Source organism: Salvelinus namaycush, unplaced genomic scaffold (genome assembly GCF_016432855.1).
Source record: "Salvelinus namaycush isolate Seneca unplaced genomic scaffold, SaNama_1.0 Scaffold244, whole genome shotgun sequence".
Classification (NCBI taxonomy): Eukaryota; Metazoa; Chordata; class Actinopteri; order Salmoniformes; family Salmonidae; genus Salvelinus; species Salvelinus namaycush.
In genome coordinates, this window is record NW_024059275.1 from 208,931 (window position 1) to 225,917 (window position 16,987).

At 47.9% G+C, this 16,987-nt stretch overlaps 1 protein-coding gene across 1 annotated transcript in view; it reads left to right on the forward strand.

Annotated features, from left to right (window-relative positions):
- The window catches only part of alms1 (ALMS1 centrosome and basal body associated protein), a 61,988-nt gene that overhangs the window by 32,161 nt on the left and 12,840 nt on the right, over positions 1-16,987 (forward strand). Inside the window, exons 11-16 of the mRNA XM_038984486.1 lie at positions 6,579-7,280; positions 9,155-9,785; positions 10,278-10,439; positions 11,154-12,794; positions 12,899-13,050; positions 14,443-14,551. Coding sequence (XP_038840414.1) covers positions 6,579-7,280; positions 9,155-9,785; positions 10,278-10,439; positions 11,154-12,794; positions 12,899-13,050; positions 14,443-14,551 — 3,397 coding nt within the window. The remainder of the gene's footprint in view (positions 1-6,578; positions 7,281-9,154; positions 9,786-10,277; positions 10,440-11,153; positions 12,795-12,898; positions 13,051-14,442; positions 14,552-16,987) is intronic.

The window sequence follows — 16,987 nt, forward strand, 5'->3', positions numbered from 1 at the left end:
AGCTCACCTTATCCACCTTGTCAAGGGCTTGATAATGAGCAGTAGTCCTGAACTAGCTCACCTTATCCACCTTGTCAAGGGCTTGATAATGAGCAGTAGTCCTGAACTAGCTCACCTTATCCACCTTGTCAAGGGCTTGATAATGAGCAGTAGTCCTGAACTAGCTCACCTTATCCACCTTGTCAAGGGCTTGATAATGAGATGTAGTCCTGAACTAGCTCACCTTATTCACCTTGTCAAGGGCTTGATAATGAGATGTTGTCCTGAACTAGCTCACCTTATTCACCTTGTCAAGGGCTTGATAATGAGCAGTAGTCCTGAACTAGCTCACCTTATCCACCTTGTCAAGGGCTTGATAATGAGATGTAGTCCTGAACTAGCTCACCTTATCCACCTTGTCAAGGGCTTGATAATGAGATGTTGTCCTGAACTAGCTCACCTTATTCACCTTGTCAAGGGCTTGATAATGAGATGTTGTCCTGAACTAGCTCACCTTATTCACCTTGTCAAGGGCTTGATAATGAGCAGTAGTCCTGAACTAGCTCACCTTATCCACCTTGTCAAGGGATTGATAATGAGTTGTAGTCCTGAACTAGCTCACCTTATCCACCTTGTCAAGGGCTTGATAATGAGATGTTGTCCTGAACTAGCTCACCTTATCCACCTTGTCAAGGGCTTGATAATGAGCAGTAGTCCTGAACTAGCTCACCTTATCCACCTTGTCAAGGGCTTGATAATGAGCAGTAGTCCTGAACTAGCTCACCTTATTCACCTTGTCAAGGGCTTGATAATGAGTTGTAGTCCTGAACTAGCTCACCTTATCCACCTTGTCAAGGGCTTGATAATGAGCAGTAGTCCTGAACTAGCTCACCTTATCCACCTTGTCAAGGGCTTGATAATGAGCAGTAGTCCTGAACTAGCTCACCTTATCCACCTTGTCAAGGGCTTGATAATGAGCAGTAGTCCTGAACTAGCTCACCTTATCCACCTTGTCAAGGGCTTGATAATGAGATGTTGTCCTGAACTAGCTCACCTTATCCACCTTGTCAAGGGCTTGATAATGAGCAGTAGTCCTGAACTAGCTCACCTTATCCACCTTGTCAAGGGCTTGATAATGAGATGTTGTCCTGAACTAGCTCACCTTATTCACCTTGTCAAGGGCTTGATAATGAGATGTTGTCCTGAACTAGCTCACCTTATCCACCTTGTCAAGGGCTTGATAATGAGCAGTAGTCCTGAACTAGCTCACCTTATCCACCTTGTCAAGGGCTTGATAATGAGATGTAGTCCTGAACTAGCTCACCTTATCCACCTTGTCAAGGGCTTGATAATGAGCAGTAGTCCTGAACTAGCTCACCTTATCCACCTTGTCAAGGGCTTGATAATGAGCAGTAGTCCTGAACTAGCTCACCTTATCCACCTTGTCAAGGGCTTGATAATGAGATGTAGTCCTGAACTAGCTCACCTTATCCACCTTGTCAAGGGCTTGATAATGAGCAGTAGTCCTGAACTAGCTCACCTCATTCACCTTGTCAAGGGCTTGATAATGAGCAGTAGTCCTGAACTAGCTCACCTCATTCACCTTGTCAAGGGCTTGATAATGAGCAGTAGTCCTGAACTAGCTCACCTTATCCACCTTGTCAAGGGCTTGATAATGAGCAGTAGTCCTGAACTAGCTCACCTTATTCACCTTGTCAAGGGCTTGATAATGAGCAGTAGTCCTGAACTAGCTCACCTTATCCACCTTGTCAAGGGCTTGATAATGAGCAGTAGTCCTGAACTAGCTCACCTCATTCACCTTGTCAAGGGCTTGATAATGAGCAGTAGTCCTGAACTAGCTCACCTTATCCACCTTGTCAAGGGCTTGATAATGAGCAGTAGTCCTGAACTAGCTCACCTTATCCACCTTGTCAAGGGCTTGATAATGAGTTGATTATGTGCGCTATCTCCGGGAATAGATCAAACACATGGAATGGCTGGGTGTGGCGGTTCTTCAAGAATGTTGTTTACAAACCTGTTAACTATCTTTTCTAAGGTTGAACATTTTTGGTAACTGTTTCCTAGTTGTAGGATTCCTGGATTTCCTGCTTATTCACTACCTAATTCCAGGAATATTCAAACCAGGATTTCTAGATAACCAGTGAGTTTTGGTAAAGATACAGGAATGTTGCAATCCTAATCTAAGCAGTTTGCTACTTGCTTTTCTCCATTATGAGAAGGAAGATGGCGCCGTACTGTATGGCTGCCATCTTGCTAGCTCCCAACCCACTTTGCTATTTTGTGATTCTTTTGACGTTTATCTTGACTTTGTTTTTTTTGCACGAAATGTATCGGCTATCATTTCTTATGTTCGACAATGACTTTTTGATCAGATCGGCAGTTATTGACCTCAATTTCGGCTTCGACTCATCTCCCTGGGCTCTTTGTGTAATTCGCGACGCAATTTTCGGGCTACCCAAGAGGAAATGCCTGCTAAAAAGAAGCAGGAGAGGGGAATCCTGGCGAGATTAAAGCGACGGGAAAAGCGGCCATATCTTATCTCCATTCTATTGGCCAATCACCTGATAATAAATAAAATGGATGACCTCTGACCGTGGATTTGCTACCAACGGGACTCTCGTAATTGCAATATTCTCTGCTTTTCTGAAACTTGGTTTTCGGACAAGATACTCCTCGTGGCTATCCAACTCGATGGATTCTCCATTCACCGAGCGGACAGGCCGTTAGATTCACGGAAATCAAGAGGGGGAGGGGTATGTCTCTTCATCAACAACAAACGGTGTGTTGACTCTAGTGCAGTGTAAGTCTCTACCCATTGTTCACCCGTCTTGGAATACCTGATTGTCAAATGCAGACCCATCTACCTCCAGAGAGAGTTTATTTGTTGTCAAGACTGCTGTAGATATTCCACCTCAGGACAATCACAACAAGCTGGAACTTAACGAACTGTACGAGGCTATGAACAAGCAGGAATCCATGGCTGCTTTTTAATTCCGACACGTAATGCCCGACTCCCATCAACACGTCTCCTTTGCCACTAGGGGCGATAAAGACCACTCTTACTCTACTCACACGCAAGCGTTAAAGGCCCTCCCTTATCCCCCCCCCCATGATTCTATACTCCTGCTTCCTGTCTACAAGTAGAAGATGCTCAAACAGGAAGTACCCGCTCCATTGAGAAATGGTCCTCTGAATCGGAGGCTATGCTACAGGACTGCTTTGCTAGGTCTGACTAGAATATGTTCTGGGACTCCGTCAATAGAAGCAGAAGCTAAAAACCAGAATATACCCGTGACTCGGTTGAGAAACGGTAATGAGAATCAGAGGTTATGCGCTATTTGGAATATGTTCTGGGGCTCCGTCAATAGCGTCGACGAGCTAAACCCCTCCGAAACCGTCTTCATAAGGAAATTCATCGCCGACGTCGTCCCCACAGTGAGGGTTCGCTGCTTAACCCAATCAAAAGCCCTGGATTAACACAGAGGTTGGTGCTAAGCTAAAGGACAGGGTTACCACACACAGAGCTATCACAGACAACCCTGGAGGCTACGGCTGAGGACAGGAACAAGTACAAGAAGTCCCACTACGACCTCTGCAGAGCCATCAAACAACAAAAGGACGATATAGGAACAAGGTGTAATCATACTACACAGGCTCTGACGTCCGCCGCATGTGGCAAGGGGCTACAGTCCATTACGGATTACAAAAGGAAGACCCAACTGTGATCTGCCCAACGATGCCTCTCTACCAGACCAACTCACTGCATTTTACATCTGACAAAAACAACACAGAGCCGTGCATGAGGGCACCCGCTGACCCAGAGGACTGGGTTACCTCGCTCTCAGTCAAGTCCTAAGGTCGCGGGGCCGGACTGTATTCCGGGGCGAGTTCTCAGAGCATGCGCAGAACAGCTGGCAGGCCTATTGACTGTTATTTTCAACCTCTCCTCGTCCCAGTCTGTAATGTTCAACCTCTCCTCGTCCCAGTCTGTAATGTTCAACCTCTCCTCGTCCCAGTCTGTAATGTTCAACCTCTCCTTGTCCCCGTCTGTAATGTTCAACCTCTCCTCGTCCCAGTCTGTAATGTTCAACCTCTCCTCGTCCCAGTCTGTAATGTTCAACCTCTCCTCGTCCCAGTCTGTAATGTTCAACCTCTCCTCGTCCCAGTCTGTAATGTTCAACCTCTCCTCGTCCCAGTCTGTAATGTTCAACCTCTCCTCGTCCCAGTCTGTAATGTTCAACCTCTCCTCGTCCCAGTCTGTAATGTTCAACCTCTCCTCGTCCCAGTCTGTAATGCCCACATGTCTCAAGCTGACCACCATCACTCCTGTTCCCATGAACTCTTGAGGCTACCTGCCACAATGACTCCCACCCTGTAGCACTCACATCTGTAATCATGAAGTGCTTTGAAAGGCTGGTTATGGCCCACATTAACTCTACCATCCCTGACTCCTTAGACCCACTCCAATTTGCATACGGCCCCCAGCAGATCCATAGACAACGCAATATCAATTGCACTCCACAATTCCCTCACCCACCTAGATAAGCTGAATACCTATGTGACAATGCTGTTCATTGACTACAGCTTAGCGTTCAACCCCAGTCCCCCTCCCGAGGGGGGGGGGGGGGGCAACTGGATCCTGTGGGGAGGGGGGGCAACTGGATCCTAGGGGGAGGGGGGGGCAACTGGATCCTAGGGTTAGGGGGGGACAGCTGGATTCTAGGGGGAGGGGGGGGAAGCGGTACTGGAGCAACAAGTCTGACACCAACAGGCTCCTGAACAGCTTTTATCCCCCCAGGACATAGTCTGTGTAGCCATTTTGTTAACTATTTACAGACTATCTGCCCTGCCTTCTACTTTGTCCTGCCCTGCCTTCTACTTTGTCCTGCCTTGACTTCTACTTTGTCCTGCCTTGACTTCTACATTATCCTGCCTTGACTTCTACATTATCCTGCCTTGACTTCTACATTGTCCTGCCTTGACTTCTACTTTGTCCTGCCTTGACTTCTACATTGTCCTGCCTTGACTTCTACATTATCCTGCCTTCTACTTCTACATTATCCTGCCTTGACTTCTACTTTGTCCTGCCTTGACTTCTACATTATCCTGCCTTGACTTCTACATTATCCTGCCTTGACTTCTACATTATCCTGCCTTGACTTCTACATTATCCTGCCTTGACTTCTACATTATCCTGTCTTAGCCTCTACATTGTCCTGCCTTGACCTCTACATTGTCCTGCCTTGACCTCTACTTTGTCCTGCCTTGACTTCTACATTATCCTGCCTTGACTTCTACTTTGTCCTGCCTTGACTTCTACATTATCCTGCCTTGACTTCTACATTATCCTGCCTTGACTTCTACATTATCCTGCCTTGACTTCTACATTATCCTGTCTTGACTTCTAATTTGACCTGCATTGACTTCTACATTATCCTGTCTTGACTTCTAATTTGACCTGCATTGACTTCTACATTATCCTGCCTTGACTTCTAATTTGACCTGCCTTGACTTCTACATTATCCTGCCTTGACTTCTACATTATCCTGCCTTGACTTCTACATTATCCTGCATTGACTTCTACTTAGTGCAAAAAAATGGAGTCTGCACACGCAACACACTGACACTACAACCCACACACCCACTCATAACACACACACATACTGACTCACGCACACACACTCACATATAATCATCATATTTGCTGCCGCTACTCTGTTTATCATATATCTTCATGCCTAGTCACCTTCCCCCTATACAAGCCTACCCCTACACCTACCACTCCAGTATCCCTGCACATTGTAAGTATGGAATTGGCACTGATTGTTGGGAAAGAGCAAGCAAGAAAGGCATTTCACTGTACTTATGCAGAAAAAGTTGATCTCATGGCTCCACTGCAGTAGGAGGCAGCATGGAGTTTGTAGTGGTGGGATGGTTGTGGTGTTTTGGGACCTGTGTCCTCTCCAGCATGCTGTTCAGTGGTGTGGTGTGTAGACAAGCCTTCTACAGATCTTTTCCTTTCTACTTTATTTGCGATTGAATTCATAAAAGAAGTCAACAGCAGTTCAGTCTTGGATTTGGGAGAAATGTTTAAGAGTTATCGTCACTTTTTATTTTTCTGGTCAGCTGAAACTGGTTCTTTCTGGTCAGCTGAAACTGGTTCTTTCTGGTCAGTTGAAACTGGTTCTTTCTGGTCAGTTGAAACTGGTTCTTTCTGGTCAGTTGAAACTGGTTCTTTCTGGTCAGTTGAAACTGGTTCTTTCTGCTCAGTTGAAACTGGTTCTTTCTGGTCAGTTGAAACTGGTTCTTTGAAACTGGTTCTTTCTGGTCAGTTGATTCTGGTTCTTTCTGCTCAGTTGAAACTGGTTCTTTCTGGTCAGTTGAAACTGGTTCTTTCTGCTCAGTTGAAACTGGTTCTTTCTGGTCAGTTGAAACTGGTTCTTTCTGGTCAGTTGAAACTGGTTCTTTCTGGTCAGTTGAAACTGGTTCTTTCTGGTCAGTTGATTCTGGTTCTTTCTGCTCAGTTGAAACTGGTTCTTTCGGCTCAGTTGAAACTGGTTCTTTCTCCATTCGTTCAGAGCCAGAGGAGCATGGACACGGACAGCAGTACTGCGTCCAGCCTTGTAGGTCCAGGGGGCCAGCCTCCCTCCCTACCCCAGCCTGAGGAGCAGTTGGGTGCGGAGCAGCAGCAGTTCAGGGCCCTGAGGGCAGCAGAGGACTGTCTGTCCCACCAGCTACAGCAGCTGAGCAGGAACCCGTTTGACGACAGCGTTGAGCTGCGTACCCCTCTAAGGCAGGACCTAGAGGGCCGGGTCAGACAAATCGCCCTCCGAGAGGGGTTATACGTCCTCCCTAGAACGCACCCTCCACCCCTCACCTCCATCACCATTGCTACCTCCCGCCGCTCCCCCCTCCCCGAGCCTCTACAGGTGTCCCGGTTCACCTTAGAAGGGGTCTCCCAACCCACAGTGCAGGGGTGGCTACCTCAGACACAGCCCCAGCAGCAGGGGAGGGAGAGCACCACCACCTCGACACACTGCTCCATGTCCAGAGACCCAACCACCATGACTGGATCACAGGCCAACAGCAGCAGTCTGTACCCCAGAGACAGAAAGACACGCCTGGGACAGGAGCCGGGCCAGGAGCCGGGCCAGGAGTCGGGCCAGGAGTCGGGCCAGGAGTCGGGCCAGGAGTCGGGCCAGGAGTCGGGCCAGGAGTCGGGCCAGGAGTCGGGCCAGGAGCCGGGCCAGGAGCCGGGCCAGGAGCCGGGCCAGGAGCCGGTAGAAACCCAGCTGAATCTACCTTTACCGCTTACTGACTAAAGAACTTGCACTGTTATTCACACTCAGATCTGTTATAGACTAACACTGTTATAGACTGACACTGTTATAGACTGACACTGTTATAGACTGACACTGTTATAGACTGACACTGTTATAGACTGACACTGTTATAGACTGACACTGTTATAGACTGACACTGTTATAGACTGACACTGTTATTTACTCTCAGATCTGTTATAGACTGACACTGTTATAGACTGACACTGTTATAGACTGACACTGTTATAGACTAACACTGTTATAGACTGACACTGTTATAGACTGACACTGTTATAGACTGACACTGTTATAGACTGACACTGTTATAGACTGACACTGTTATAGACTGACACTGTTATTTACTCTCAGATCTGTTATAGACTGACACTGTTATAGACTGACACTGTTATTAAATCTCAGATCTGTTATAGACTGACACTGTTATAGACTGACACTGTTATAGACTGACACTGTTATAGACTGACACTGTTATAGACTGACACTGTTATTTACTCTCAGATCTGTTATAGACTGACACTGTTATAGACTGACACTGTTATAGACTGACACTGTTATTTACTCTCAGATCTGTTATAGACTGACACTGTTATAGACTGACACTGTTATAGACTAACACTGTTATAGACTGACACTGTTATAGACTGACACTGTTATAGACTGACACTGTTATAGACTGACACTGTTATAGACTGACACTGTTATTAACTCTCAGATCTGTTATAGACTGACACTGTTATAGACTGACACTGTTATAGACTGACACTGTTATAGACTGACACTGTTATAGACTGACACTGTTATAGACTGACACTGTTGTAGACTGACACTGTTGTAGACTGACACTGTTGTAGACTGACACTGTTATAGACTGACACTGTTATAGACTGACACTGTTATAGACTGACACTGTTATAGACTGACACTGTTATAGACTGACACTGTTATAGACTGACACTGTTATAGACTGACACTGTTATAGACTGACACTGTTATAGACTGACACTGTTATAGACTGACACTGTTATAGACTGACACTGTTATAGACCGACACTGTTATAGACCGACACTGTTATAGACCGACACTGTTATAGACCGACACTGTTATAGACCGACACTGTTATAGACCGACACTGTTATAGACCGACACTGTTATAGACTGACACTGTTATAGACTGACACTGTTATAGACTGACACTGTTATTCACAATTCAGATGACCTGGTGTTTAAGAAAAGGAATGTCCTCTGGACACTAACACTGTCACACTCTCTCTCCCTCTCTCCCCTCTTCCTCGGTCTCCCTCTCTTCCTCGGTCTCCCTCTCTCCCTTTTCCCCCTCTTCCTCGGTCTCCCTTTTCCCCCTCTTCCTCGGTCTCCCTTTCCCCCCTCTTCCTCGGTCTCCCTTTCCCCCCTCTTCCTCGGTCTCCCTTTTCCCCCTCTTCCTCGGTCTCCCTTTTCCCCCTCTTCCTCGGTCTCCCTTTTCCCCCTCTTCCTCGGTCTCCCTTTTCCCCCTCTTCCTCGGTCTCCCTTTTCCCCCTCTTCCTCGGTCTCCCTTTTCCCCCTCTTCCTCGGTCTCCCTTTTCCCCCTCTTCCTCGGTCTCCCTTTCCCCCCTCTTCCTCGGTCTCCCTTTCCCCCCTCTTCCTCGGTCTCCCTTTCCCCCCTCTTCCTCGGTCTCCCTCTCTCCCCTCTTCCTCGGTCTCTCTCTCTCCCCTCTTCCTCGGTCTCCCTCTCTCCCCTCTTCCTCGGTCTCTCTCTCTCCCCTCTTCCTCGGTCTCTCTCTCTCCCCTCTTCCTCGGTCTCTCTCCCATCCAGCTGCCTGGTGGAGACCAAGAGAACCACTTTGCTGGTCCCCCCCACTCTGCAGCTCCTCTCCCTCTAACCCCAGGCATGTACGGGCAGATTTCCAGTTCTCACCTCGACGTAGGGCGTCCTGGGTCCATCATGGGTTCTGGAGCAGACTGGGTCTCTGGAGCTTGGACCACCAGGACGGGTCAGGTCTCCCACCTCCACCTCACCCTCTCCCCTGGTCCTAAAGGGGCTGAAGAGAGGTCTCGGAGACTTCTGTCCTTTGCTCCTGTCAGACACTCCTCTGCTGTCTCCAGCAGTGTTGACGTAGACGAGAGCCTAGGATACACCCCCGAGCCTGCCCGGGCCAATCAGACGGGGTCGCAGGAGAACAGAGATACAATTTGGAGACAGGGGCATGAGACGGCCGACGCCTCAGTTCAGATCACCACGGGAACGGCAACCTCCACCTTCCCACAATGCTTCACACCTCCCCAGAGGCTGACTGGTACCGGTCCATCTAGGCAGGCGGCGCTGTCGGTTCTGTTGCCATATAAACCACACGGCAGTGAGGAGATGTTCTACATATCCCAGACACATACGGACCCACAGCTTTCCCCCGTACGATCTGACTCCACCATGGAGAGTTCCCACCCAGGTACAACATCTCTTATCTAGCTAGTTAAAATACATTATTTAGACATTTTTAAACTATCTATAGTGACACTGACAGACTGACAGGAATTCCAGGGCATTCAATAATGAATGATCCCCTTGGTCTAGAGAACTCCTATAGGCTAACTGAGATCGTCCTGTAATAGATGCAGCCACCTGGCCCCTCCTCCTCTCCTCTGGCCCCTCCTCCTCACCTCTCCTCTGGCCCCTCCTCCTCTCCTCTGGCCCCTCCTCCTCTCCTCTGGCCCCTCCTCCTCTCCTCTGGCCCCTCTCTCCTCCTCCCCCAGGCGGGTAGCAGCTGGTCTTTTATAACAGGCACAAAATTAATTATTCATGTTCCAGTGTGTGAGAGAGACAGAGGCGGTGTTGAGTCCCAGGTCCGACAGCGATGATCCTCAGAAAGAGCGAGAGAGACAGGGCTTCCTCTCCGAGCCACTCACCCGTTCCTCCCTCTCTCTCTCTCTCTCCTCCCCAGGCTCGGACGACGCGGTGCCCCCTCGCTTCAACATAGAGATCCTGGGGTCACGAGAGCAGCAGGTGGACCAGGTGGTGGACAGGGGGGTCAACATCAAACACACAGAGGGTATCTACAGCAAAAGACAAAGACTGGGAGACAGCTACAGTATGGAGAGGACAGGTGAGCACTCAGTATAGTGAGGGATTAACACTGGGGGGAAGGACCGGGTCAATATAGTGAGGGTTTAATACTGGGGGGAAGGACCGGGTCAGTATAGTGAGGGATTAACACTGGGGGTAATGACCGGGTCAGTATAGTGAGGGTTTAATACTGGGGGGAAGGACCGGGTCAGTATAGTGAGGGTTTAATACTTGGGGGAAGGACCGGGTCAGTATAGGGAGTGTTTAATACTGGGGGGAAGGACCTGGGTCAGTATAGTGAGGGTTTAACACTGGGGGGAAGGACCGGGTCAGTATAGTGAGGGTTTAACACTGGGGGAAGGACCGGGTCAGTATAGTGAGGGTTTAACACTGGGGGGAAGGACCGGGTCAGTATAGTGAGGGTTTAACACTGGGGGAAGGACCGGGTCAGTATAGTGAGGGTTTAACACTGGGGGGAAGGACCGGGTCAGTATAGTGAGGGTTTAACACTGGGGGGAAGAACCGGGTCAGTATAGTGAGGGTTTAACACTGGGGGGAAGGACCGGGTCAGTATAGTGAGGGTTTAACACTGGGGGGGAAGGACCGGGTCAGTTTTGTGAGGGATTAACACTGGGGGGAATAATCAGGTCTGTATAGTATACAGTATGTATATTTTTAATGGACAGAGTCACTGCTTTGTGTGTGAATGTTATTTTCTTTTGAATTCTTAACCAGATACCATTTCCACTCTCAGGTACTGCCGTGCCAGTGGATGAAGGCCAACCAATGATTGACCAGCGTACTCCACAGTCAATATGCTTCTCTCATGTAACAGGAGGGTTAACCAGAGGTCCTGCTATACCCTCCACCACCACTAGAGTTCCTGCTATACCCTCCACCACCACTAGAGGTCCTGCTGTACCCTCCACCACCACTAGAGGTCCTGCTGTACCCTCCACCACCACTAGAGGTCCTGCTGTACCCTCCACCACCACTAGAGGTCCTGCTGTACCCTTCACCACCACTAGAGGTCCTGCTGTACCCTCCACCACCACTAGAGGTCCTGCTGTACCCTCCACCACCACTAGAGGTCCTGCTGTACCCTCCACCACCACTAGAGGTCCTGCTGTACCCTCCACCACCACTAGAGGTCCTGCTATACCAACCACCACCATTAGAGGTCCTGCTGTACCCTCCACCACCACTAGAGGTCCTGCTATACCATCCACCACCACTAGAGGTCCTGCTATACCATCCACCACCACTAGAGGTCCTGCTATACCATCCACCACCACTAGAGGTCCTGCTATACCAACCACCACCACTAGAGGTCCTGCTATACCATCCACCACCACTAGAGGTCCTGCTATACCATCCACCACCACTAGAGGTCCTGCTATACCCTCCACCACCACTAGAGGGCCTGCTATACCCTCCACCACCACTAGAGGTCCATCTGGGGCCATGAGAGACCATGGAACCTCAATCACCATCTCCACACACACCCAGGGGGTCCCAGACACAGACCGCCTTGTCCAGCCCTCCCTTCGCTGCAGCCTGGGGGTGGGGGAGGAGGAGCTGGAGGTTTTTCAGCCTCTGCATGTTGAGATGGACTATAGTTCTATGGACCTCCACCATCACTACCCCAAAACTCACCATCTTCACATGGACCACCAGATCTCCAACGCTCACCTTGTCCGAACCTCAGCCCCTCACCCAGGGATGGAGCGAGAGCCGGGGAGGCGGGACCACAGTCTAGCCCAGCGGAGTGGCAGCACTCTGGACCAACTGTGGCGCAGGTTCAGTGAGAGGTGGAGCCTGGAGGAGGCCCGGCCCACCAATGAGAGAGAGGCGTCCCTGCTGGAGCGGCTGGAGCGTCTGTCCCGCCTCATCCACAGCACCTCCTCCTTCCTCCCAGAGCCAGAACCAAGGCAGCAGACTGACACCACAGAACAAGAGGGAGGAGGGAGGAGAAGAGAACGGAAGAGTAGTAGGAAGGAGGAAGAGAGAAGAGGAGGTGTTGAGGAAGGGAGGAGAAGAGGAGGTGTTGAGGAAGGGAGGAGAGGAGGAGGTGTTGAGGAAGGGAGGAGAAGGAGAGAGGAGAGCAGCAGTGGACGGAGCGATCCCGATGCTAACCCTAACCAGGCTAAGCCTCGTGTTCCGCGCCAGGCCTGGGAGCAGCAGGATGAGGAGCCCGCAGAGGGGGAGGACTGCCCAGCCTCTTACAGCTCTAGCCCCTCCCACCGCCCGGCCCGCAGCCAATACCTGTGTCCAGCAGAGAGAGAGAGGTCTGGGAGCATCTCAGGGGAGACCAGCAGCTCCATGTCTACAATAGACACAGCCCGACTGGTGAGGGCCTTCGGAGCCCACAGGGTCAGAGGGCTGAATACAGGAGGTGAGTTCAGCAAGGGTTCTGCTTAGGAACAATTTCAGTTGAACCAGATTCGAATGAACATTAGCTAACGTTTACAAACTATTCTCTTTGTTCAACTCACCTAGGGGCTATCTCCAGTCACAGGACCAGCCACAGCCTTAGTAAACTGTACAGCACCATCCTTCGGCAGAGCAAGGAGCAGAGGAGAGGAGGATCCAGAGAGACTCCTCATATCCCCCCAGTCCCCTCAGAGTCTACTGGCACTGATGACTCTGTAGTATGTCTACCGTTCTGTTGACTTGCCCTTCTGTCTCTCTCTCCTCTCTCTTCTCTCTCCTCTCTCTCTCTCCTCTCTCCTCTCTCTCTCCTCTCTCCTCTCTCTCTCCTCTCTCTCTCCTCTCTCTCTCCTCTCTCTCTCTCCTCTCTCTTCTCTTCTCTCTCTTCTCTCCTCTCTCTTTCCTCTCATCTCTCCTCTCTCTTCTCTCCTCTCTCTCTCTCCTCTCTCTCCTCTCTCCTCTCTCTCTCCTCTCTCCTCTCTCCTCTCTCTCTCCTCTTCTCATCTCTCTCTCTCTCCTCTCTCTCTCTCTCTCCTCTGTCTTCTCTCCTCTCTCTTTCCTCTCTCTCTTCTCTCCTCTCTCTCTCTCTCTCCTCTCTCTTCTCTCTCTCTCCTCTCCCTCTCAATTTCAATTCAATTCAAGGGGCTTTATTGGCATGGGAAACATATGTTTACATTGCAAAAGCAAGTGAAATAGATAATAAACAAAAAGTGAAATGAATAGTAAACATTACACTCACAGAAGTTCCAAAAGAATAAAGACATTTCAAATGTCATATTATGTCTAGATACAGTGTTGTAACGATGTGCAAATAGTTAAAGTACAAAAGAGAAAATAAGTAAACATAAATATAGGTTGTATTTACAATGGTGTTTGTTCTTTTCTTGTGACAACAGGTCACAAATCTTGCTGCTGTGATGCACACTGTGGTATTTCACCCAGTAGATATGGGAGTTTATCAAAATTGGTTTTGTTGTCAAATTCTTTGTGGGTCTGTGTAATCTGAGGGAAATATGTGTCTCTAATATGGTCATACATTGGGCAGGAGGTTAGGAAGTGCAGCTCAGTTTCCACCTCATTTTGTGGGCAGTGTGCACATAGCCTGTCTTCTCTTGAGAGCCAAGTCTGCCTACGGCGGCCTTTCTCAACAGCAAGGCTAAGCTCACTGAGTCTGTACATAGTCAAAGCTTTCCTTAAGTTTGGGTCAGTCACAGTGGTCAGGTATTCTGCCACTGTACACTCTCTGTTTAGGGCCAAATAGCATTCTAGTTTGCTATGTTTTTTTGTTGTTAGTTCTTTCCAATGTGTCAAGTAATTATCTTTCTGTTTTCTCATAATTTGGTTGTGTCTAATTGTGTTGCTGTCCTGGGGCTCTGTGGGGTGTTTGTATTTGTGTACAGAGCCTCAGGACCAGCTTGCCTCTCTCTCCTCTCTCTCGCTCTCCTCTCTCCTTTCTCCTATCGCTCTAATCTCCTCTCTTTCTCTCTCTCTCTCTACTCTTTCTGTTATAAAACTGTTTGCTTTCCGACCCCATCTTTCTCAGGCTCTGTTCTCTACTGTATATTGAATGGTCTATAGTTTTGATATTGATCGGCTGTATTGTGGCTCCTCAGGTTCCAGCGGACTCTGCATCATCAACCAGCACCTACACCCTCCCCTCGCATCGTGGCCCCTCCCACTCCAAGAAGGCAGTCAGACATGTCAGTAAAGGCGTACAGGCAGGTCAGTAACCCAGTATGTTCTGAAAATAATATGTATGCTGAACAAAATAAGAAACGGTAAAATATTAGAAATATTTTACTGAGTTACAGTTCATACATTTTATACATAAGTATTCAGAAAGTATTCTGACCCCTTGACTATTTCCACATTTTGTTTTACGTTACAGCCTTATTCTAAAATTGATTAAATTGTTTTTTTCCTCATCAACCTACACACAATACCCCACCATGACATCACAATACCCCACCATGACATCACAATACCCCACCATGACATCACAATACCCCACCATGACATCACAATACCCCACCATGACATCACAATACCCCACCATGACATCACAATACCCCACCATGACATCACAAGACCCCACCATGACATCACAAGACCCCATAATGACAAAGCAAAAACAGGTTTTTAGAAATTTTCGCAAATGTATATAAAAAAATAAACTTAAATCACATTTACATACGTATTCAGACCCTTTACTCAGTACTTTGTTGAAGCACCTTTGGCAGTGATTACAGCCTTGAGTCTACAGCTTGGCATTCAGGCCAAAGAGTTCAATCTTGGTTTCATCAGACCATAAAGGCCTGGTTGGTGGAGTGCTGCAGAGATGGTTGTCCTTCTGGAAAGTTCTCCCATCTCCACAGAGGAACTCTGGAGCTCTGTCAGAGTGACCATTGGGTTCTTGGTCACCTCCCTGACCAAGGCCCTTCTTCCCCAAATGCTCAGTTTGGCCGGGCGGACAGCTCTAAGAGTCTTGGTGACTTCTTCCATTTTAGAATGATGGAGGCCACTGTGTTCTTGGTACCCTTCCCCAGATCTGTGCCTCGACACAATCCTGTCTCGGAGCTCTATGGACAATTCCTTTGACCTCACGGCTTGGTTTTTGCTCTGACATACACTGTCAACTGCATTTATCACATGTGGACAACTTGTTTGTGCTTTGTCATTATAGGGCCTTGTGCATAGATTGATGCACAAAATATATTAATATATATATAATATATATATTAACAAAATATATTAATTGGGCCTTAATCTATGAATTTTACGTGACTGGGAATACAGACATACATCTGTTGGTCACAGATACACCTCTTATTAAGGATCTGACCCTTTTTTTCAAATTTCACCTAAAATGACATACCCAAATCTAACTGCCTGTAGCTCAGGACCTGAAGCAAGGATATGCATGTTATTGATACCATTTGAAAGGAAACACTGAAGTTTGTGGAAATTTGAAAGGAATGTAGGAGAATATAACACAATAGATCTGGTAAAAGATAATACAAACACAAAAACATGCATTTTCTATTTTATAAGAGGCAATAATATAATATGGCAGTTTAGGCACAATTTAGATTTTGTCCACTAGATGGCAGCAGTGTGTGTGTAAAGTTTCAGATTGATCCAGTGAAGCTTTGCAATACTGGACAATATGTTGTATCAAGTCTGCCCAAATGTGCCGAATTGGTCAATTGATACATTTTCAAGTACATAACTATAGAGAACATACAAAAATGCTATGGTAATAAAAAAATGTAAGTTCACACACTCCCAGAAATCTCATACATGATGGATCATTAGCTTTCACACATCAAGATGGCCGGGCGGGGTGGGTGTGGAGCCAGAGACAGCAGTGGGGTCAAACTGTAGATCATAAAACTGGATTTTATCAAACAAAACTATGCTACATTTTATCTCTGGGACCCTCAGGATGACACATCAGAGCCAGATTACTGAATGTAAGTACATTATTTACCTTCAGAGGTGAATGTATCAAACCAGTTGTCCTGATAAAAGTGTTTTGTTGTTGTGGACTCTCCTCAAACAATAGCATGGTATTTTAGTCAATGTAATAACTACTGGTGAACGGGTGAAAGTGAGTGGTGCCCGCTGGGCTAGAGCGGCTGTAAGTGATGCATGTGGGATATGTTGTGGACTCTCCTCAAACAATAGCATGGTATTTTAGTCAATGTAATAACTACTGGTGAACGGGTGAAAGTGAGTGGTGCCCGCTGGGCTAGAGCGGCTGTAAGTGATGCATGTGGGATATGTTGTGGACTCTCCTCAAACAATAGTATGGTATTTTAGTCAATGTAATAACTACTGGTGAACGGGTGAAAGTGAGTGGTGCCCGCTGGGCTAGAGCGGCTGTAAGTGATGCATGTGGGATATGTTGTGGACTCTCCTCAAACAATAGTATGGTATTTTAGTCAATGTAATAACTACTGGTGAACGGGTGAAAGTGAGTGGTGCCCGCTGGGCTAGAGCGGCTGTAAGTGATGCATGTGGGATATGTTGTGGACTCTCCTCAAACAATAGTATGGTATTTTAGTCAATGTAATAACTACTGGTGAACGGGTGAAAGTGAGTGGTGCCCGCTGGGCTAGAGCGGCTGTAAGTGATGCATGTGGGATATGTTGTGGA